The following is a 23,024-nucleotide window of genomic DNA, read 5'->3' as shown; positions in this document are numbered from 1 at the left end:
AAAACTCGATAATTGCATGACAAGACAAGATCCCTGAATTTGGCCATCGGGTGCGAGTCCTTGTTTATCCCTCGGCTCGCTATCTGGCAAATGGCGTTAAGAACCAGTTGATTTACTTGCGATTGGTACTTTTTTTCCGTTCGGTGCACTGTGCAAATTAATGTGTACCCAATTAGAATTTATTGACTGTAATCAATCATCATGTAATTATTTGTCGAGTTTTACATTGTAAAAAATACATATTTTTATAACCAAATTGATTTCGAGTACAGCTTAAAGAATATATTATTTTAGGACAGCTTTTGTATTCTCAAGTATTAGAACAACAAAGAAATAACCTAAAACCATAATGTCATTGAAATAAAAAATATATTATTTAATTCAACGGGATATAAGACAACAATTGGATGGGTAGTTACTAAGTAAGTTGCCAACTAAGCTGGCCAACATAAATATTCCTTTTGCATGACTTACTGTGCATATAATATTAATCGTTGTTGCGAAATGAGGCTTTGGTAAGCCATGTGCAAGGAATCTAAGTTTGTTGCATCTACCCATTTCGCAGACAGTAAGTAATTGTGTTGATTAAATAATTAAATCTGCTGAATGCAGATGTCTAGAAAACCTGTGACCATGTCAGGTGCAGGCATTTCATTGGCACCCAGAAAATCATTGGTTATTAGCCTTCGGCTTGCCGGCATCGAATTGAGTTGGAATACCAGAGATGTAATTTCAGCCTGCGGTTGCAGGGCAGCAAATTGAATTTTGCTGTAAAGCCCGTTGTTGCTGAAGGCAGGATAAACGTGCTAAACGTATAAATTTTCAGCCTGATTGCATTCCGAAGTTTTGGGAGAGCCAGTTTCGGGACGGCATGCCAGAAATTATACACAAAAGATAATGCCGCTGCACAATTGGATTTTCAGCTGAGGGGGAGAATGCGGCACACAAACATTCATTTTCCACTCGACTGGAGTTGAGCGCGTTTCGCATTCGCATTCGCATTCGCATTTCGTATTTCGCATTTCAGCAAAATTTCAATGCGACAGACAAGAGCGACTCAGACGGTATTGTTACGGTTTTGGCCAGCAACAACCTGAACATCCAATGAGTGACATTTATCTTGCGAGGGCAACGAGGGGCCTCCTGTCGGAGCATTCATTTGCGTAATTAGTGGCCAAGTGGCATCCGCAACCTGGTTGCCAAATGGCATTTGGCTCCGGTGGCAGCAGAGGCCTCGAAATAACCTCAACTTCTGCTTGATTATTGGCCAGGAGCAAGAGGAGAGGCCAGCAGACAGGCGACGTCAGCACAATTGATAGCATACTTTCCAGGGCAGCTGCAGCTGAAGAGTAGGCGATCCAGGTGGGTCCGTTGCAGACCACTTAGCTCCGCTCCTTATCCGCAGTCGAACCGGCCCACTCTGAACTTGTAGTGAATGCGGAGCACACTTTTTTAATTATATAATAGTATTCATTATAATTTATAAGCTAAAGCATTTTTAATTTAAAATCCCCGTCTTTTCGGCAAATATTTTTTAATAAATGGCATGTCAATTTGTGTGTTTTATTGATATTGATTTATTAAAGATTTTCATGCTCAGCACTACATTAAAAATAATATTTTTCAACCTATTAATTATTTATATGTGGGGATACCAAGTCGATAGTTTTCTACTAGGCTTATAAAATGTTAGTTTGATTTGATACAAGTTGCTTTATATGAATATTTGTTAAAAGATGTGTACAAAATATGTAACCAAATATTGTATTTGATTACCATGCAACTTAGTGATGAATTGTATAATTTCAACTTAAGCTGAAATGTGTTGATATTTCCCTGTTCGATATTCTATAAAAGTAGTAATTGATTTGCTGCGACTGATTCACTACTCCAGTAAAAAGTATCTGCCTGAACTAAGGAAGTATAATTAAATTAGTTTTAAACTGGATGGTAACCGAATCAACGTGGCAAGCAAGCGGAAAACTTCATTTGTAGCTGGGGATTGGCCACGTGGGTGGGCGCTGATTTTTGGAAGGCTAGTGGGTGGGAAAATGGAAAGCTACGTGAGAGTTACAAGGGCACGCACACAGACACACGGGCACAGGCAAAGGCACAGGCACAGCGAAAAGCGAAAGCGGCGAGAGAGGAAAAGAGGAAAAACAGCAACAGCAACAGCAAGAACAAGAGCAACAGCGACTAAGCAAAACATGGGCCAAACCAAAACAAAAACACACGATTTGCCGGCAAAATGCACGTGACACATCCTCTGGCGAGCTTCGTCGAGTGCGATCCTTCGTCGAGTGCCGAATGCAGCCGAGTGCAGCCGAACGAAGCGGAGCCGAAGCTGCGCAGAATCCAACGAGCGGCTTAAAAGCAAGACGCTCGCAGGATTCGGGGCATTCGATTGTCGTCGCTCGAGAGAAGAGGTGCCCAGTTTCGAAGGGATACAACTCCGCAAAGGACTCAAAGTAAAAGTGAAACTTTAAAGCCAAAGAGCAAACACACACACACGCGGACACGTTGCATACAGTTTTGCGCGAGTGTGGGTGACTGCTGCCAGTGGGTGTGTGAGTTGGCCAAGTGGATTTCTATTTTTGGCCCATTAAAAAGCCAACTCGTGAAGTGCAGTGGTGTTAACTTCGGTGCTATTTGAAAGGACTCATCGAATTTCTATACCAACGAAACAAAACGACTCCGAAACTCTGGCAATCGCAATCTGATCCTTGGAGATGTGGAGCAGGCAGCGTATGCGCCATAAGCCGCTTTGGGCCCTAATATCCTTGACCGTTTTGCTGCTGGTCCTGGACAAAAGCAATGCCAACACGGAGCCCGTCGAGACTAGCACTACATCCGAACCAGGTGAGTCCTAATTGCCCCGCACACACGTGGGCTTCCTCCATTTGACCTTCACTCGCTGGGCGGACGAGAATCGTAAATAAATTATGATGTGCCGCCTCGAACTCGGTCACTTTATTAAATGGCCTTACACGCATCCATGGAACTCGCCCAGCTCCCAGCTCCCAGCTCCCAGCGATTATCACACACGCTCGAGCACAAAGGAAATAAATCCGAAGTAGAAATGAATTCGAATCGGAAGGGGACGCTGCAGAGCGCAAGAGCAAATAACTGGCAGCAAATGAAATATTTCACGGCATCTGCGGCACAAAGGCAATCAAAGCGAGCCGAGAGCCCATGGGCAACCTTAATCCCAATCAGAGTCAACAAACAAGCAAGGGCAACGCGAAAAGAGGCACTGCGCGAAATATTTGGTAAAAAAAGATTAATTAAAACTATGAGTAAGCTTTCCACGTTGAACTATAAATGGCGAGCTCATTAAGCGCGGGGACAGCACTGAACATTAAAAACATGAAAGATCATAAATAAGAAGCCAAACTTTCCGCTGGAAGTCCCCAGTCTTTTCTCTTAGTGCATGAGGGGAAGGGAAACTGAAAGGTAGCTCGAGCAAATGGCAATTGCACGAAAGCTCGTAATGAAGTATGGTAGGCCGTCCGAGGATGGTAATAGAAATTAATAGCGTCATGTGTGAGTTTTGCGAAAGGGAAGAAAAAACTGGACATGGAATGGGTGGATATGGAGTAAAGGACAAGGGATAAAGGATAAAGGGGAAGTGTAAAGTGCCCGACAGCGACACGCAGATGCGCATAAAGTAATTAATTCACTCTGCCTCCATCGACATAGCCATCCCTCCATTCGGCTGCCTTCTAATTTCCCCTGGCAAACCGACAGGACCAGGTGCTGAGCTTTTGGGGTTTTCGTCCTTCAGTCAGGCAAAAGTGCGGCGCACTTTTCTTTTGCGGCGGAAATTGCGACTTCTGATTCGGCTGTATTTTGGCTTTTGATGCGCAGTTTTGGCAGCCAGTCAGGTGAGGACGGGGTGTAAAACATGCGGGCAACCGATTCAGTTTTCTGTCTTCTGAGATCCAAACGGTTGCTTGACACATGTGAACGCGAGGGGAATTTAATTTACATGACTCACAAATGGAATCCATTTAATGTTGACTTATGGCGACGAAGCACAAGCGCACAGAGCACTGATGAAATATGCAGTAACCGGAGTAGCAGCTAAACCAGAGCTGCCTTTCACCCATTTCCATGTGCTGTCCCATAAATCCTGGGTGGATGATGATGTTGGGAAGAGTTGGGCGCACACTAGAAAATATGCGTTTTCGATATATACCATCTTTTGAATACCACAGAATCCACATACTAAAGATAAGCAAACCAAAGGTATCCTTTGAAAACGAAATGATATCGATATAAATATTTTATAAAATTAACAGGCAGCTAAATTTTGCTGGAACTTTTTAAGAGGCGTCGGAGATCTTTCAGTGCATCACACACAGTGCATTTTGGGAGCCCATGGTCACATGTCTCTTTGCCACATTTTATGTGCTTAGAACAAAGCTGAGTCTGCATTATACATGCAAATGGTATAACTGAGTAACGAACTGTCAAAATCGCAGTTAAAGCAAAAAGGAGTCAGTGGGAAAAGGCTCCATTCTCCGCAGGAGGAAAACCAAATGACAAAAAGTCGCCAGCGCATTATGCATTTGCATTCCCATATATGCGAGCTAAAGGACAGAGATTACTTGACTTTTCCTGGGCTGCCTCGAAAATAGGAGGAAATGGCAGGGAGCTCTTACTGTGTGGGAAATGGGAGCTGCAATTGTAATAGTTGTTGGAATAGAGGAGAAGTGCTTCTGCCCGCCAGGGCATGAATGATTTATAGGGCGGCAGCTGTCGAGATGCCAACGATTATCGGCCATAAGCCAGTCACAGGACATTTTTACACCCAGAAAAGAAAGGAGTCTTTGGGTGAAACTATTGTTCATTGGTCTTTATGACTAACAGAGTTCCGTGAACAAATCCATTCCTTTAAAGCTGCTTCACTTTCTCCTCAAGAGCTTCACGTGAATTTGGTTCTGGGTCCGCAGTGTTAAGCCAGTCTGAAACACAATACTCTTTGGATCAATTTCCGGTAGAATTTGGAACTGCTTCAGTACGGCCACCATTAGGGTCTTCATCTCCTGCATAGCAAATTTTTGACCTACACGGAAAAATTAGTACATAGCCTTTCCATTGAAGAAAGCGATACCACATACCTATGCAATTTCTCTGACCGGCGCTAAATGGAATATAGGCGTAGGTGTGCCGGTTCTGCGAGTTTTCGGGTAGGAATCTCTCCGGCCGAAACTCTTCGGGGGAATCCCAGTACTCGGGATTGCGATGGATGTCGAAGACTTGAACAGCAATCTGGGAACCCTTCGGCAAGATGAGGCCGTTGGCCAACTCCGTTTCCCGCGCGGTTTCTCTACCCATGGCGGGAACAGAGGGATACAGGCGCATGGTTTCCTTGATGAAGTATTCCAGGTTCTTTAATTTGTTCAACTGCCCGCTGTCCAAGTTGGTTAACTCATCTGAAAGATTTGATATGCTTATTAAATCGTTCCCTTTGGTAATTCCAGCTTAGTTAACCATCTATGTGTTCTTGAATCTCTTGGAAGCATTTTTCTTGCTCATCCGGATATAAAGACATGTTCATTAGTCCAAAAATTAGCCCAATTGAGGTAGTATCGTATCCCTCAAACATCAGAGTGTCCACCTCCTCACAAATGCCAATGTGATCGATGAGGCCATCCTTCTCAGCATGAATAAGGGTATCCAGCATGGCAAAGCGCTTTTTAGCTGTAGATCTAAAGTAAGCGGTGTTTAAATGGACTCTTGAAAGACTGTCGAGTGCCTTACAGTTCATCATCAGCGGTCTGGGTGTTTCGTATGTTATCCATCTCATCATTTAGCTGCTCTCTCCTCTTGGCAATAATTTCGCTTGAAAATCCATGGACCACATCGAGGGCAGAAGCATAATCCTTTTCGGGAAACATCTTGAAAAGTGTATCGCTCCATAAAAGTGGGTTACTCATGCGACGAATAAAAGATTCTTCGATCTGACTGAAGTTCATCCGGTATCGATCCCCCTTCTCGGCCATCTCGTCCAGCTTAACGCCCATGGACGTCTCTGCAGATATAGTTTTGGATATGGATCTATTCTTAATACATTTTTAACGATTTTTGGAACTCACCGCAAATACTATTAAGAGTAAATCTGGGAATCACTTCGTTTAAGGAGATGATTACCTCATCCTTGTCTTTAAATTGATGTAGGAACTTCAGACTCTCCGTTCTAGAATAATTAATTATTCAAGTGCTTTCACATAGTTGTTATGTTAATACTTCAAACTCACATTAAAATTTCCTGAAACTGATTTAATATGTTGAAATGGAAAGTTGGGGTAAGCATCTTCCGTCGTGCATGCCACTTTTTTCCTAAATATTTTGATGTTAAACAATGAAAGAAGCACGTGCTAGCCCATGCTCACCTGTGGATGTCAACAGACCAGTTCTCAGAAATGGATGGAGGAAATAGTAAACTGTTCCCTTGTTTATTAGATTTGGATCATTAAGCACATGTTCCGCATTATCCGCGTCTATAACATTGTAGATGGCCGTTCCTATTGCGTATTCCACGTAGCTTTTGCCCAGTGCTTGTGCACAGTCACGGGAGTGTTTAAAAATCCCAGCTAAGCGTATAATTAGAACCACAGCCGTGGGATTATGACATTAGCATAGATAACCCAGCAAAGCCCAACAACTCACCGTGATCTTTGCCATACAAGTCGAAGCTGTTGGCAAATATGGTACTGCCCTTCACCAAGGGAGCAATGCTTTCCGGGGGCTGTCCATTCTTGGTTCGAATTCTCTTGGCAAAGAAACCAAGAATGCAGTAGTCCCTGTTCAGCCTATAAATCAATTGAAGTAGCACAATGGAAGCTCCGACGAGCCACAAAAAAACCATTATTAGACAACCGCATCCGCGGATCTGTCCCACCAAACTGATCTCTGAGATCACCAGCAGCCGCAAACTGGTATAGCATCGGTATAAAAACCGAAACTGATAAGATTGTTTCACTCACAAGCAAAGGAAATGTTATGGGGCCGTCCATAAACCTCGTGACGCTCCGAGGAAGGGGAGGGGGTGCGCCGAAGAGTCACGTAATGTCACAGTAGGGGTTGCGGTGAGAGTCATGGTATGTCACATAGGGGGGGGAGGGGGTCAAAATGGCCCAAAATTAGCGTCACGAGGTTTATGGACGGCCCCTATGGGGTTATTTGGCTAGGTACACTGCAGAAAATATTTTTCTAGTTCATACATTAACAAATTTATAAATATAAAATTCAGCAGTTTATTGAAATGGGTGTTACAAAATGACCAAACAGCGTTGCGAAATTCCAGATCCTAATATGTTGTTCATGATCTACTGTCCATGATCGAGTGAAAGGTCAAGTTAGACTGAAGTTTATCAAATGATTAAATTAGTCCTTGAATGGCTCTGTACACCAAGCTCACTTTCGCCTCACAAGCTTTACGCGGATCTTGTTCTGGGTGCGCAGAGTTATACCCGTGTGAAATACAATCTTCTGCGGATCGATAGCCTTCAGAACCTTGAACTGCTTCAGAAGGACGACCATTAGCGTTTTCATCTCCTGCATGGCATACTTTTGACCTGCAAAATACAATTAGAATCATTAGAAGGCCATTGGACAGAGACAATCGAGACCATTGCTCACCAATACAATTTCTTTGACCAGCGCTGAATGGAACATAGGCGTAGGTGTGGCGATCTTGGATATTTTCGGGTAGGAATCTCTCCGGTCTGAATTCTTCAGGGGAATCCCAGTACTTGGCGTTGCGATGAATATCGAACACATGAAGGGTTATCTGTGCGCCTTTCGGCAGGATCAGTCCATTGGCCAGTTCAGTTTCCTGGACGGCTTCACGACCCATAATCGGTACCGAGGGAAACAGGCGCATGGTTTCCTTCATAAAGTACTCTAGGTACTTGAGCTTATTCAGCTGGCTAACATCCAAGTTACTTAGGTCATCTGAAAACATTCACATAAGAGGTTTCTTAAGGCTTTAGTACTCGGCTTACCATCTATGTGCTCTTGAATCTCCTGGAAACATAATTCCTGCTTGTCAGGGTTCAGGGACATGTTCATTAGACCAAAAATAAGGCCAATCGATGTCGTATCGTAGCCCTCAAACATCAGAGTGTCCACCTCCTCACAAATGCCAATGTGATCGATAAGACCATCCTTCTCAGCATGGATTAGGGTGTCCAGCATGGCGAATCTCTTCTTTGAGACAAATCTAATGTTTAACTTATAAGTATGAAGTTAACTTGGCAGTTATTACCCCAATGTACATACCCATCATCATCACCGGTTTGGGTGCTTGGATTTTTGTCGAGCTCATCCTTGAGCAAAACTCTCCTTTTGGCAATGATCTCGCTGGAAAAACCATGAACCACATCGAGGGCGGAGGCGTAGTCCTTGGCAGCAAATATGTTGAAGAGCTTGTCGCCCCAGAAAAGCGGGTTACTCAAGCGACGAATGAAGCATTCCTCAATCTGGCTGAAGTTCTCCCGGTATCGATCCCCCTTCTCGGCCATCTCGTCCAGCTTTACGCCCATGGCGGTTTCTGAAGATTTCATATACACGTGCATTATAAGGGTGAATCAATGAACTTAAGGTATTGGCTAACGCACCACAAATACTGTTTAGAGTAAATCTTGGAATGACTTCGTGTAACGATATGGTTATCTCATCTTGACCCTCGAATTGTTGCAGGAACTTTTGACTCTCCGTTCTGCAACCGAAATGCTTTAGTTACTTAAGGTATTAAATAAAATGGAGACACTTACTTAAAGATCTCCTGGAACTGGTTCAATATGTTGAAATGAAATGTCGGGGTGAGCATCTTGCGGCGAGCATGCCATTTTTTGCCTGTAATAATGGAGTATGAAGAAAGCCGAGTGATGAATCGACATCCCAACTTACCAGTCGATGTCAATAGACCCGTCCTTAAGAATGGATGTAGGAAGTTGTAGACGAGCCCCTTGGTTATCAGATTGGGATGATTCATCACATTTTCCGCGCTGTCAGCATCGATAATGTTATAAATAGCAGTTCCAAAGGCATATTCTATGTAGCTAGTACCCATTTCCTTTGCACGCTCACGCGAGTGATTGAAAACACCAGCTAGACACTCATTAATGTGCATTCATAAAGATAATAGACTGGTTATATCGACTAAATTGGGTCAAAGTTCGACTCTTTCCACTACTCACCGTGATCTCGTCCATACAAGTCGAAGGTGTTGCCGAATATGGTTTTGCCTCTTGGCGTGGGAGCGATGATCTCCACCGGGGTTCCATCTTTCGACCGGATTCGTTTGGTGAAGAAGGACAGAACATGGTAATCCTTGTTGGCCCTGTAGAGCCAGTGCAGCAGCGCACTCACGGCCAGAACCAGCAACAAGGCAATCATATTTTCACAACCGCGTGGACGGAACTCACATTCCACACTGATTGCACCGATCGCAGGTTTCTATCTAGGCAGCTATACTATCAGCCGGTTTAATAGCAACAATTATAAATATAAGCTCTGGAAACTGATTAGATTGCACCGAGTATACATATATATTTTTTTTTTGCGCTCGACTAGCTCCGATTTGTGGTCGAGTTCACACAACAATAACAATAGCAATAACATGGTGTTCGGCTCGTTTGTTTTAATGAAAGCTTGAAACAATGTTTCATTTGACTATAGGAAAACCGGTTAACTAAATGAGTATGGTACACTATTCATTTCTGATTCATTTATTGTTAGCATGGGGTTAGTTTATTGCTCCAAGCCACGACGAGTAGCATTGAAAAATCAGGGTTAATTAGTCATCTAATATCAGGGACGTACTTAAATCAATTTGAAACATAGTAGGCATGCTTATATAAGGAATGTCCTTAAATCGATAAACACTAAACGCAATTCCGCCGCACAAGCTTGACTTTTATATTATTTTTGAAGCGCAAGGTTATGCCCACTTGAAAGACAATGGACTTGGGATCGATAACAGGCAGGATCTTGAATTGCTTGAGAATGACCACCATCAGGGTCTTCATCTCCTGCATGGCATACTTCTGGCCTTTGTGGTTGAGGGATAATGCATATGAGAACCGGATATTTTGAAGACTTTTCACTTACCTATGCAGTTCCTTTGTCCAGCACTGAATGGAATGTAGGCGTAAGGATGCCTATTTTTGCAGTTCTCGGGTAGGAATCGCTCTGGGCAGAATTCCTCGGGGGATTCCCAGTACTTGGGATTCCGATGAATGTCAAAGACGTGTATATCAATTTGAGAACTCTTCGGCAGAATTAGACCATTCTCCAGCTCCGTTTCCTGGAGTGTCTGACGACCCATAATGGGAATCGATGGATACAAGCGCATGGTTTCCTTTATGAAGTAGCTCAGATGGTTTAGTTTACTTAATTGACTGAGGTTCAGGTTGCTCAAGTCGTCTGGAAAGGTGCGGAAATCGAAATCTGTGAAACTCACTATTACATTAACGGACTGAATTACCCTGAATGTGCTCCTGGATTTCCTGGTAGCAACGTTCCTGTGCATCGGCATAAAGAGACATGTTCAATAGGCCAAAGACCAGACCTATGGAGGTGGTATCGTAACCTTCAGCCATCAGGGTGTCCACCTCCTCACAAATCCCGATATTGTCGATTAGGCCATCCTTTTGGGCGCAAATCAAGGTGTCCAGCATGGCGAATCGTTTCTTCCTAATCACGCATCTGTTGTTCAAAAAGGGAAGCTTATCAGTGTGAAAAAGTAATTTCAAAATAAGCTCACATATCATCGTCAGCCGTTTGAGTGACTCTTCTGTTTTCCAGCTCCTCTTCGAGTAGAACTCGGCGTTTCGCGATTATCTCCCTGGAAAATTCGTGCACCACTTTTAAAGCTGCGTTGTACTTGTGTCCTGCAAAGATGTTGTATACACAATCGTCCCAATAGAGGGGGTTCAGTATGCGCCTGGTGAATCCTTCGTCGATTATGTGAAAATTCTCCCTGTAGCGATCGCCTTTCTCTGCCATTTCATCCAGTTTAATTCCCATGGCAGTTTCTATTTGAGAAATCACATATTGTTAATGCGCACGATGGTACTAAAAGTATAAGTACCACAAATGCTGTTCAGGGTGAATCTGGCTATGTGGTCCTTCAAGGAAACCACACACTCATGTTGTCCTTCGAAGTGATTAACGAATTTCAAGCTCTCCGCTCTGTAAAAATATTAAATATGTAAAAAATGCATACATAATGTGTGCAGGTCTAGTTATACGATAAAGAAATTTAACCAGAGGTAAGGCGAAGATGATTTTTAGGAAAAGCACTCACATGAAGATTTCTTGGAACTGGTTCAGTATGTCTAAGTGGAATGTCCTAGTGAGCATACTGCGTCGCGTATGCCATTTCTTTTCTGTAATATAGAATTTTAGATGCAGCGATTCTTTTTTAAGAATTCGTTCCTCACCTGTCGCTGTTAAAACGCCAGTTCTTAGAAAGGGGTGTAGAAAATTATATATAACGCCCTTCGTTATCAGATTGGGATGATTCAGTATGTTCGCCGCATTATGGGCATCTATAACATTGAAATTGGAGTACCCCATGTAGTACAGAAGATAACTGTCTCCGCTTTTCTTCGCCAACTGGCGCAAGTGATTAAACACTTGGTCTATTCATGTTTATTCGCATAGAAGAGAAAAGTGTTATAATTATGAGTAACCTGATGTCAAAGGTCACCAACTACTCACCAGAGTCTTTTCCGTAAAGATCGAAGCAGTTGGCGAACAGAGTTCGACCCCTGGGCATGGGAACCAAGCTGTCCAGTGGCTTTCCATCCTTTGTTTGAACCCTCCTGGCGAAAAAGGCGAGGATGTTGTAGTCTTTGTTTACCTTGTAGATCCAGTGCACGACCACACTTATGGCCACGGAAAGCCACAGAAGCCAAACCATTGTGGGCGAACTGGATCGGTGGGCTTCACTCTCAGCACTGTTTTGGTTTAGATTCCCAGCTCTCGAACCACGCGAGCTTTTCACTATCAGCAACACAGAGAACCGGCCACAATCGATTAGATTTGGATCTATAAAGTTTGTATAAACATATACTCGTATGTGTATGAATCTTTGTTTTTGTCTGTTTGACGATATTTCATCTCACGTTCACCCAACAAGCTTTTCATTGGTGTCTTATTTTAATCGATACAGACATTCAAATTTGTAAAAGCTGTTTTGTGCGTCTATGTGCTTTGCACTGGTAAGGGAAAACGTCTCTTTATTTATTCTTCTCAAAATGAAGAACTTGTATTTATAATGCTTTATCTGATTTTAATCCTTTTTGTACCCATTTTCATCGACTTGCCAAACAATGCTGAGTAACTGCAAAAGTCACTTCTACCAAACTCAACATAAAAGGCCTTTGGCCATTCTTAATCAATTGAAAACCTCAGTTAAGAGATTATTAACTTAAAATGTAATGTTTGCTGGCTAAACTAAATGTTTTCCGTGGGCATGCAATACATGGAGCTAGAATAGGGGGAGTTATGTGGCCATGTCCGTCTGTCCGTCCGTCTGTCCGTCTGTCCGTCTGTCTGTCCGTATGAACGTCGAGATCTCAGGAACTACAAAAGCTAGAAAGTTGAGATTAAGCATACAGACTCCAGGGACATAGACGCAGCGCAAGTTTGTCGAATCATGCTGCCACGCAAACTCTAACGCCCACAAACCACCCAAAGCTGCCACGCCCACACTTTTGAAAAATGTTTTGATATTTTTTCATTTTTGCATCAGTCTTGTAAATTTCTATCGACTTGCAAGAAAACATTTTGCCACGCCCACTCAACGCCCACGAACCGCCAAAAACTGTCAGTGTTGAAGACTCTCCTTCGCACTTTCACTAGCTGAGTAACGGGTATCAGATAGTCGGGGAACTCGACTATAGCGTTCTCTCTTGTTTTTACTTTGTCACTCTATTGCATTTTCATGGAGTGCTAATTGGCGATTGCAATTTATCAATTACAAGGCAGTCTGTGATTTTATTTGCCTGTGCCATTATACATCACTCGACCTACTTTTCGACAAAGAGCATGACACGTTACTGACAAAAAGAAAAGTGTAACGAAAGAGCTTGGCTTCCGCCGTCGGCGATTACTGAAGGCCGCCAGGAGATGGAAATGGGGGAAAATGCTGCCTCGACTTTAGCTCTCATCTCTGCAGCTGAGTGAAATCCTGATTTTGATGCCGACTCTGACTCTGACTCTGTTTCTGTTCGAGTTCCTGCTGGCCTCCACCTCTCATGTAAAATTGAAACTTGAGCTGTGCGTTGGGTCCACGACCTTCACCACCGCCCACTCCTCCTCCTGATTACTTGCCTGCATGCCAAATGCATATTGGAAATTCGCAATTTCGATGGCACTCAAAGTCTGGCGACGTCAAGTGGAAAGTTCTTCCCAGCCAGGCCAAGTTATCAAATTAGATCACATATGAAATATTTATGGCAAGAGTTTCTGGCAGACTTGAAATTGCATTACCCCCAGTCAAGCCAAAGTCTTGGGTGCATTCGTTTGGCAAACCCTCACTGAGTCAAACTAGCGATTATTGAATGACTTATTCAAAAGATTGAGACATTGTCGCCTCGGCAATGTAATTTCATTATACATAAATGGCAATTTTGTTGCCCTGAGTTATATAATAATTTGTATAACTATTTATTATTAATACCATATTTACACAAAAATTAAATTAATCTTGATTTGCAATAATTTCTAAGTGAGAATATTTGACGTGTGCGCCACTGTTTTTACCCACTGTTCTCATTTCCCGCTTTCATTATCCATCCGCAGATGCCTCGCCAGGCTGTCGGGCGCCGGATGTGCGCTTCACGATTGTGAAGCCGGAAGCGACGACGGAGCAGCCGCTGGCTAAATTCGAGACCACGCAGATCTACCTGCCGGAGGACTTCACCACGGCGGATGTGGAGTTCGTGGACTCGGTGCCGCGTAACCCCAACGAGAACCATGCGGCCGTAATCAATCCGTATTCCCTGGACTTGGGCGACGACCACTTGCATGTGGGCGATGCGGCCGCCAGTTTGGTTGGCGACGATGACCTGGGCGACGAGGACGAGGACCACCACGGGGACCCGGAGGATAAGCGCTTAAATGCCAATCGCAAACAGGGGAAACGACGGCGCGCGGGTTCAGGCCGTCGCCGGAGGATTGAGAATGAAAATGGCCAGACAGGCAGGGGTCGTGGCAGCCGATATAAGCGGCATGCCATCCTCCACGACACTGAAGCCTCACCGGAAACGGATCGCTGGGCAGGCAGCAAGCTGGCAGCCGAGGGAGATGTGTACTATGTCCATATAGCTGATATTCTGAAGAGCCGTGAGCCAAATCGTGAATTGAAATCGAAGCTGCACAAGCTCAAAATGAAGGCAAGGTTAAACAAGTGTCTGGCGGAGGGTGGCAAGGAGAAGTGCACAAAGCTCCTCAAGAAGAAGCCCAAGAAGAAGGTCGTCCAAAAGGAGCCGTCGCTGAAGAAGGAGAATAAGTTCCCTAAAGAAGAACAGTCCCAGAAAAAGGCACTCGCTAACGGACAACCGCCAAAGGAGGACGAACTGGAACTGGGCCATCCGGAGGCCACTGCTCATCACCGCCGCCGCGGCGACAGTCACGCTGCAGAGCTCGACCAGCGTGACCGGAGCCCGCGCTGGCGCCGCCGGCGCAGCACCGAGTTCAAGGGTGATCTCGGCCAGCTGCCACCGGAGTCCGGAATCGGGCCGGAGCCGGAACCGGAACCGCTAGCGGATCAGGAGGACCTGCAGCAGTACGGAAATCAGTCGAGCAGTGCACGAGTGGCCCTGTTGTGGCAACGTGTTAAGCGCAAGTCCGGCAAGACCACGGGTGCACTGAGCCGTCCGAAGGGTGGTGGCGACTCCAGCTCCAAGACCACTAGTCGCAAGGACAAGGGTGAGTGTGCGCCCGCACGGCGGCCAGACACTGGCAATGCCACAGTGCCCAATGCCTTTGAAGCCTTGATTTGCCGTCGCTGTCTCGTTGTCTGTCTGTCCGTCCGTGTCGCGCTGTCCGGTCTCGCAGAGATCCTACGGAGGGCGGAATCTCCCGCCCGGAAATCCCTTGCAAAGGTTAAAGGTCGCCAAGTGGCAGCTCAAGTTAGAAGTGATCCGTTTTCAGCCCATGTCTGTTAACCGTTGGGTCATATGGACCCGCGCGCAAAAGACAAAATAAAGAAGTTTAATTTTCCAGAGCTTGGTGTTAATATATTTCAAATTCATTTTTAAATATTTTAAACTCTTCCTTCATCCTTCCTTAGGGATGTAAATGGTTATATCCATACAATACTTTTATATTTATGCATACGCACAGTTGAATAGTTAGCCCTTTTAAATGCACACAGCCATGCTAAATTAAGTATACGCCCAGTTAGCCATCGAATAGTGAACCCCATGCGGCTGGCTAGCAGCTTAGGCGCTTTATCATGACCTCAAGCTTTATAATGTGGCAACATTTTGACAATGTCTAGCAGCGAGTATTGAAACGCTTTTGCAAGGGCATTTCAGCCAACAGCAGCACACATGAGTACACACGAACACCCAAACATTAACGGAAGTTGAGAGCGGAGAACACACCGAACTACTCGTAAAAGCTAATCGCAGTCACAGCCAAAGCCACAGCCATCGCATCCAACCATAGCATCCCATCCAGCCATGGCTCATCCCCCAGTCCCCCAGCACAATCACACCTGCACCTGCACCCAAAATGCCACCTGTCCTGGCATTTTCCACCCTCTCTGACGGCTTTTCATTACCCCATTTCCGCCATCGGTGCTGCGTGGTCATGGTTTATTTGCCAGTCCATATCTTTGTCGTGGTTAGAGTTCAGAGTTGAGAGTCGAGAGTTGTCCGTTGCCGGTTGGTCCTTTGTTCTGGCCGGAATGATTTTCCTTTGGCTCCTTTGTTTGCCTTGGGCTTCAGCTGGGGCTCCTTTGTCCGAGTCCTTCTCGGCATCCTTTACTGCTTTTTTTCATCATTTTTTTTCTATTTTCTATTAGCCAGCATAATATTATCTTTGGTGTTATCTCTGCCTTTTCACATCTCCCTTATTTTAGTGCCGGCTTTTGATGGGGTTTCTGGGAAATGAAGTTGTATCCTGTTAAGTGGCCACTTCGCCAGCCTTCTGGTTTTCTTTTAATGCATATCTAAGCACTTGGAGCAACCCATTGAAGTTTTCAGCAGGCAGCACTTCTCGCACGTCTCGTGGTTTCTCGATGGCTTCTCCTTGGCTTAATGTGTGTGCCCAAGGGCGTACTTGAGGATTTTACCGCGTCTTTCGCACTTTCGGCTCAACTTCGAGTCGAGTTTTGGGTCAACTTGGATGGGCCTTAAGATCGCTCATTGTCCACCGGCACTTCATTACCATACTCATCTTCATCTGCATCTGCATCAGCATCTTCATCAGCATCTTCATCAGCATCTTCATCTGCATCTTTCATTCGCATGCCGTTCAACGGCTCATTAGATGCTTGCTCTATTTGCTCTATCCCCCTCTGAACGTCTATCTACCCCTCCCCTGTTTCTTGGCATGGTACATTGCCCATCTCACGACGCCCACACCTTCTGCTCTTCTCGTCCCGCCTCGAAAATCAAATCTAGGTATCTACGACGAGGAGGCTGGCTACACGCCCTTCCATCCAGACGAGGAGTTCGACGAGGAGGAGGAGGAGGACGAGGAGGTCGACATCCTGCAGCAGTTCACCGAAGTCTCGGAGATCCGCTTCCCGGGCGAGATCGGACCCATGGGCGATCGGCGGCTGTGCAAGATCCGCTGCGTCAAGGGCAAGTGGGTGGGTCCGTTGTGCGCCACCAACGAGGAGGGTAAGTGAACTACTCCCGCCAACTCCAACCACTAACGCCCACGACAATGCACCATCAAATATTGAAGTATTGACATACACACAGATACTTAGTTGCAGTTGCAGATACATACATAGCTCCAATTACAGATACACTTAAGCCACACAAACAGTTTCGAATTCATTTATTTACGTGCGCAAATAAAGACTTCACAATCAGTACACAACCGAATACAGCACACAATCAGATTGTTGTTTTATTTTATTTAATTAAAACGCTCGCCAATTAAAGTTACACGGTGAAATGGAAACGTATTTCAGTTTAAGTTTCTATCAGAATATTATTTTACTTTTTATTTTACACATCATTTGGATTCCGAATCGTCATATCAAACCAGCAAAAGAAGATTAAATGCTAAACTCTGCACAGCAGAGCAAAAGCTGATACTGAACTTAATATTATACAAATCTAGTTCCTTCATCTCATGAATCTTAAATTTGTATCATCAGTTATAAAGGTACCATTTCAAAAAATGGAAAGTTCGCTTCAAAATAAATTCTAAAATAAACTTTGTAAAATAACCATAGGTTTGAGTTTTAGTTTTTCTTAATACATACCAATAGCTAGATTTCAGTTGGCCTTAAACACACTTTTTTGAATGAATAAATTAATAATTGAATAAATAGATTAAGTTGCTCTAGAGTAACCACAAAATCACACCGCTCACTTAACATATTGGCTAAGAATCTGTTCAAGTAAACATTTGGTATGATATTTCTTCTCCGTGCGGCTTTGTAATCCCTAGACGATAATGGGAATGTGAAGTTTCAGCCGCTCTACAAGAGCTGCCACGTGAACCGGATACCATCGCACTTGCTGCTCAGCTACCGCAACATTTCAGTGGTAAGTGGTTAGAGGTCGAAGATCCTCGGATCCTTGGGTCAGCTGGCTGCCGCACCACCACCACCACCACCACAGCCACAGCCACAACCACAACCACTACAGCACAAGAACACCTACATGCAACGCACACGCACACGCACACACCGGAACACCCAGTACTCGTACATGCATACGTTTTGTAGATTTCCGGAGATTTCCCGCGTTCATGTCTCTACTCGACTGCTTTTGCGAGGGGATCTCAGCTCAACTCCGATCTCGATCTCGATCTCGACTCGACTTTGATCTACTATCTCTCTCTGCCTGCGCCTCTGCTTGTCTCTGTCTACTCTCACCTGTCTATCGCTCTATACTCATCTCAGCCTGAAAATCTCACCTAATAATTCTCAATATCGCAATATCGCAATTTCGCAATATCTCAAGACCAGCGACCAAGCCATCTGCATGCCGATGCTCGAGCGAAATCGGGCCAAATACAAACGAAAACGATTCTCTACAGTATGTGTGTTTTTTGGTACTCTTTGATTCTCTCTCTTGCAGACACCGATCCCACCAAATCGCGGCTGGCGTAAAACGCGATTATCCAAATCGACACTTCTCTCAAATACAGAAATTGTGAGTCGTCGTAGTAGCTGTGTAGTATTGTGTAGAATTGCACCCACAAGAAACCCACAGGCAAACCACAGGCACCAACACCAACACACACAAAAACACACAGATTCCACCCACAAACACCTACCAGCAGGGAGCCAACAGACAAAAGATACAGTTTACAAGATGCAAGATACAAGTTGAACGTAACAAGTTCCAGCATACCAGTTACTACTACCTACACTCAGATACTCGCACACGGAGAATGTTTAATGCGAGGACTGCACGCCAGAGCGACCTGCGCCACTTTCCCATTTCGCGGGAACGTCTGATTATTTGATAACTTTCTCCACTTTCTCTCTCTCTCTCTCTTTCCCCCTGTCCTTTCTCTCCCTCCACCAAAATACCCTGTGCACCCTTTCGCTTTTCCTCACTGCTTGCTTGCGATTTGCCCCTTGCCAAGAATGTGGGATGGGACCTGCCGCACGGACACTCGCTACAGGCGCGCTGCCAGGAGCTGGGCATCTACAAGCTGCTGGGAGAGTCCAGGGTCCTCTGCTCCAACGGCCTGTGGGCCCCGAGGATGCCCAGCTGCGTCCCCACCACGGTGCTGACCAACTACTCGGAGGACAGCGCCCCCTCGATCCGCATCAAGATCTTCAACGGCTCCCACTCCTTTGAGCCCTCCGGCGTCATGGCCGTTCCGCCGCACAGCACAGTGCTCATGGACTGCATGTATCCGAGGGTTAGGGGCACTCCGGAGTGGAGCTGGACCAGCTGGTACATGCAGTATTCCACTGGTAAGCCGAGCGCCTTGTTCTACTCAAGGAGAACGATTAGAAGCTAGAAACAGAAGAAATAATATCGAAAGCTTCTAGACTATCGCAGACCTCTTCTGTCTCTTGCCTATTTTTATCATGTCTAGTAAGGCCTGCAATTCTTAGAGTAGCGAGTATGATGGCACTAATGAGTAAAAAAGATCTTTCATCTGCTCGATAACTACGCCGAATAATCAAACCTTCGATTCTAAGCTTCGTAACAACCTCTTTACAGGATGGTCTCCAGCCCAGGAGGAGAAAGCGGTGCGCTACCGGCTGAGCATCAAGAACATCGAGAACAACGACTCCGGAACCTTTACCTGCACCTCGCCGCGCGGACTGACCAACAGCATTGCCGTCGTGGTGGCCACTTCGACGTGCCCGCAGCTGACAGAGCCGCTGGCGCCGCTCAAGCTGCGCCTCGAGGGCAACAAGCTGGGCCAGCGGGCGCACTACGAGTGCCCCGAGGGCTTCCGGCTGGACGGCGCCTGGAACGCCACCTGCCTGGCCTCCGGCAATTGGTCATCGCCGACGCCGACCTGCCATGCCATCCAGTGTCCGCGTTTGGAGCTGGACGATCCCCACCTCAGCCTGATCGAGCTGAACACCTCGGCATGGGGGCGGGCGGTGTTCAAATGCCAGTGGGGATTCAAGCTGACCGGACCGGCGCAGCTGGACTGTGAGCCGTCGGGCGTCTGGAGTGGCCCCGTTCCGCGTTGCAAAGGTGAGCGATCTGGGACTATGGTGGGGATTACTGTGGGCTTCCTTGAGAAGGAAGTAACCTGAACTTTTTGTTAGGTATCCATGTTACCATCATCAATACACTAATTATGTAAAAATGTGAGTGTTGAAAATTATGGATTCTACAGTTTTGCTCTCCAAAGATCGCATAATCTCTCATAGAGCTGTTTCCAATTACGCACGAAGTCCATTTTAAATGCATACTTTTCGACACCATTCACAACATGTTCCTATTACCCTGTGGTTTTCTGTTACTAACTCTCGAATAAACTTTGTTGCTGGTGCACCCCTCCGCTGACCGACCGATCCCCCCGCAGTCATTCAGTGCGTGATGCCAGTGGCGCCGCTCAACGGGCGCATCGGGGGCACCAGCCTGAGCCAGAGGCGCCTCACCGTGGGCGCCCTGGTCACGTTCAGCTGCAACGACGGGCACAGCCTGGTGGGCGAGTCGAGCATCATCTGCACGGAGAACGGACAGTGGTCGCACTCGCCGCCTTTTTGTAAGTAGACTCGCTACTCACTCACACACTCACTGACATAGACACGTATAAGTATATGCGTGCGCTGCGAGAGATTGTCGGCGCACCGCACCGCTCCACCGTTCCACCGATCCACCGTTCCACCGATCCTCCTCCTCCTCGTGGGCCCGCTCACAGATCAACCCAATTAATGACTCTTGTGTTGTATTTCCGCCGAACAAACGACCGATCTCGATACCGATCACGAATCATCATTAACATACCTGATACCTGAAACCTGAAACCACCTGATACAAACCGTACACGCATGACATGCCCACTGACCATCCACGATCTCAGGCAAATCGCAGTGCCCCTATCCCGGCGATCCGCCCAACGGGCTGATTGCGCCGCTCAAGTTCAACTACGACGCCGGAGACTACCTGAGCGTCCAGTGCCGGCCCGGATTTGTCCAGAGCTACGAGGGTCCGCCCGAGCGGCCCAAGTGCCAGCCGGATGGCCGGTGGTCCGGTCCGATGCCCAAGTGCAAGAGCTACGAGGAGGTGTAACCTCCAGGACCTCCACAGATTGAAGCCGCCGATCCAGAAGGACTCGCCGCCAAGTCAGCATAACGGGTCCTCCATCTGAGCGGATGCTGTAATTCCGAATGCAGATCGAAACCGAGTGATATTTAGATTAACTTAGTGAGAGGTATCAAAATTAATAGATATTTTATCAGATAGGTTCAATTCAAATTATTGTCTTTCCGTGGCCCACGAATCTTTCGAGAACTCTCCTTTCGAACGCTTTTGAAACTATGTACTCTAAATAGATCAAGTTGATCCTGCACACTCTACAGATATTTGTTCTTCAGATTGAACAAACTTTGCGCTTGCATTTCATTACGAAGTATCCTTGTACTTACACTAACTATTTAATGAGATATATAATCAACATCTGCGTGCAGGTAACATATTTATGTATTACGTATTCTGGTTGCAACTAAAAGTTACATAAATGTAAATGTTTAAACGAAAACAAGCGAAAAACTTACCCACAGTGCGAATAAAAATAAATATATATATACAGATAAACGATTCTATTCCACCATATAAATGTATTACACTGACAGAAATGCAGATTGCAGCAGCAGTTGTTGGACGAGTGTTGATTAGTTAGGAGCTAAGAAATGCCAAGCTAAGTAAAGTCTTTAAAGTCATATCCATAAATTTGATTCCTTGAATGGCAGAGGAGCACCTATAGGTATTGCATAGTGTATTGTAGGCAGCTGCAATCTTTGTGTAAAGTAAAGACCGTTTTAAATAAAATACGATATTGTGTAAAATGCAATTCTCGGCCTTAAACTCTTTTGCCTCTTGGCTCTGGGACTTCTCTGCAGAAGTAATGTATCCGTAAGCTCCGCGAAAGTGTGCCAAGGAAATCCATGTGCACGTGTTTCCCCTCCGCCTAAGCCAGCTGCTAATGCGAGCACAGGTGCAACATCCCCTACAGCAGCAACACACACAGCAGCAGCATCTGCGGCATCTGCAGCATCACAGCATCTACAGCGGTAGTAGCAAGTAGTTACTTCATAAGCGCGTGTGCTGCACTGCGAAAAAAGCTTGGGAAGCTCCATCCATGGGAAACGTACTTAGGCATAGAGTGTTTGTTCTTTTTCTTAGTTCTAAGCCGTTGTAGATTTAGTGGGGCCTTGGTAGGAAATGGAGCCAAGTACGACAATGTGCGGTCATAAGTAAGCATAATCCATAACTTCAGATTTTTGTTAACCTAGTTACATAAATCTAGATTTTAAATTGAAATTGTGATTATTATTTGCGCTACCCTTTAAAATGCTGAAAGCTGTTCAATTTTGTACTGTGCACTCCACCATTTCCGAACAGCTGAATGGCAGGGAGCAAAACGGAAGTGAAATTCATTTAAAAGTTGAAGGGGCGTGGAAATTTAGTTGGTAATCTTGCCAAGGTTTCCTCTTCATATGCGCGCCTGTGGCATCGAGTTTGCCAGCGGAGCCCGCAATGTGCACCTGGAAAATTAATTTGTTTTGTTGCTTTGCACCTCGAAACGATTGAGGCTTCATTTCCCGCCGCCAGCTCATTTTCCACACATGGCCACAGAAGCGCCATTGTCGTTTATTCTCAGCCACGCCTCCGCTCATTTAATGGCAATTTGGATGTGGATATGGAGGCGAATCTGGGGGCTGTGCGGCTGGGTGCTCTTGATGGGAGGAAAAGGTGTCCAAATTGAGGCGCCCCGTTGTCACAGCAGCAACAACTTGTGCGCTGCTATGTGCGTAATTAAAATTAACTGCTCCTGTTACTCGTACTTTCGGCGCAAATTGGTTTTGCTTGTTTGCCAGTCTCAAAATTAATACAACAGACCCGCTGGGCGCCCGACATAAAACTCGCATTTAACTTAAACTCGATTTTGGGTTGGCAACAAACTTAAGTTACCTTAAAGGCCAGGGGCCAGGCAACATGTAGCACCGATTGTTTGGGGTTAATTAAGGAACATGCAATTAGCCGCACGCGGATGTGCAGCTGCGTATCCATAGGATGCACAGGCATATACTTCCGATTTGTGCTGGAAGTTGAGCCATTTTCATTAGCACCTCTGCAGTTGCGCTGCAGTAGGGCATCAGC

General features: G+C 45.6%; 3 protein-coding genes across 5 annotated transcripts; 1 reads left to right on the top strand and 2 right to left on the bottom strand.

The window, feature by feature from the left end:
* Window positions 1-2,405: 2,405 nt before the first annotated feature.
* On the top strand, window positions 2,406-21,714 carry LOC120451170 (locomotion-related protein Hikaru genki). 3 transcript variants are annotated; one of them, XM_039635042.1, is made up of 9 exons: window positions 2,406-2,859; window positions 13,825-14,952; window positions 16,656-16,877; window positions 17,662-17,759; window positions 18,297-18,371; window positions 18,811-19,147; window positions 19,401-19,889; window positions 20,224-20,406; window positions 20,725-21,714. In XM_039635042.1, exons 1-9 carry the CDS (start codon window positions 2,730-2,732, stop codon window positions 20,931-20,933), a joined length of 2,871 nt encoding a protein of 956 aa, XP_039490976.1. In that variant the 5' UTR covers window positions 2,406-2,729; the 3' UTR covers window positions 20,934-21,714. The 3 variants fall into 3 exon arrangements, with proteins under 3 accessions (XP_039490976.1, XP_039491820.1, XP_039492603.1); XM_039635886.1 differs by lacking the exon at window positions 18,297-18,371; XM_039636669.2 differs by lacking the exons at window positions 18,811-19,147; window positions 19,401-19,889; window positions 20,224-20,406; window positions 20,725-21,714 and adding an exon at window positions 18,432-18,783.
* Window positions 4,832-9,454, bottom strand: LOC120443936. The gene is made up of 16 exons (XM_039623384.2): window positions 9,210-9,454; window positions 8,920-9,120; window positions 8,784-8,865; window positions 8,628-8,728; window positions 8,290-8,560; window positions 8,013-8,230; window positions 7,648-7,962; window positions 7,424-7,583; window positions 6,676-6,941; window positions 6,399-6,599; window positions 6,264-6,345; window positions 6,102-6,202; window positions 5,767-6,037; window positions 5,497-5,714; window positions 5,124-5,438; window positions 4,832-5,068 (listed from the first exon to the last, which is right to left on the bottom strand). Exons 1-16 carry the CDS (start codon window positions 9,406-9,408, stop codon window positions 4,908-4,910), a joined length of 3,162 nt encoding a protein of 1,053 aa, XP_039479318.1. The 5' UTR covers window positions 9,409-9,454; the 3' UTR covers window positions 4,832-4,907.
* On the bottom strand, window positions 9,725-12,098 carry LOC120452970 (probable cytochrome P450 4p2). The gene is made up of 8 exons (XM_039637868.2): window positions 11,737-12,098; window positions 11,457-11,657; window positions 11,321-11,402; window positions 11,105-11,205; window positions 10,778-11,048; window positions 10,499-10,719; window positions 10,123-10,437; window positions 9,725-10,063 (listed from the first exon to the last, which is right to left on the bottom strand). The coding sequence occupies exons 1-8, from the start codon at window positions 11,936-11,938 to the stop codon at window positions 9,897-9,899; spliced, it is 1,560 nt and encodes a 519-aa protein (XP_039493802.1). The 5' UTR covers window positions 11,939-12,098; the 3' UTR covers window positions 9,725-9,896.
* Window positions 21,715-23,024: the final 1,310 nt, after the last annotated feature.

This window comes from Drosophila santomea, chromosome 2L (assembly GCF_016746245.2).
Source record: "Drosophila santomea strain STO CAGO 1482 chromosome 2L, Prin_Dsan_1.1, whole genome shotgun sequence".
NCBI lineage: Eukaryota > Metazoa > Arthropoda > Insecta > Diptera > Drosophilidae > Drosophila > Drosophila santomea.
The sequence above is the reverse complement of the archived record's forward strand: the minus strand, read 5'-3'. Positions and strand labels throughout refer to the sequence as shown.

What these genes read in the sequence shown, in the direction of transcription:
- LOC120452970 (XM_039637868.2), bottom strand. Translation starts at nt 11,938, where the DNA reads ATGGTTTGGCTTCTGTGGCTTTCCGTGGCCATAAGTGTGGTCGTGCAC. An exon ending in AATCCAGGAGCACATTCAGG is followed by an intron (nt 10,438 to 10,498) that starts GTAATTCAGTCC and finishes GCACCTTTCCAG; the next exon opens with ACGACTTGAGCAACCTGAAC. An exon ending in TGGACAAAGGAACTGCATAG is followed by an intron (nt 10,064 to 10,122) that starts GTAAGTGAAAAG and finishes TCAACCACAAAG; the next exon opens with GCCAGAAGTATGCCATGCAG.
- LOC120451170 (XM_039635042.1), top strand. Translation starts at nt 2,730, where the DNA reads ATGTGGAGCAGGCAGCGTATGCGCCATAAGCCGCTTTGGGCCCTAATA. An exon ending in GTGCGCCACCAACGAGGAGG is followed by an intron (nt 16,878 to 17,661) that starts GTAAGTGAACTA and finishes TGTAATCCCTAG; the next exon opens with ACGATAATGGGAATGTGAAG. An exon ending in CCCCGTTCCGCGTTGCAAAG is followed by an intron (nt 19,890 to 20,223) that starts GTGAGCGATCTG and finishes ATCCCCCCGCAG; the next exon opens with TCATTCAGTGCGTGATGCCA.
- LOC120443936 (XM_039623384.2), bottom strand. Translation starts at nt 9,408, where the DNA reads ATGATTGCCTTGTTGCTGGTTCTGGCCGTGAGTGCGCTGCTGCACTGG. An exon ending in CTTGTATGGACGAGATCACG is followed by an intron (nt 9,121 to 9,209) that starts GTGAGTAGTGGA and finishes ATGAGTGTCTAG; the next exon opens with CTGGTGTTTTCAATCACTCG. An exon ending in CAAACCGGTGATGATGATGG is followed by an intron (nt 8,231 to 8,289) that starts GTATGTACATTG and finishes GTTAAACATTAG; the next exon opens with ATTTGTCTCAAAGAAGAGAT.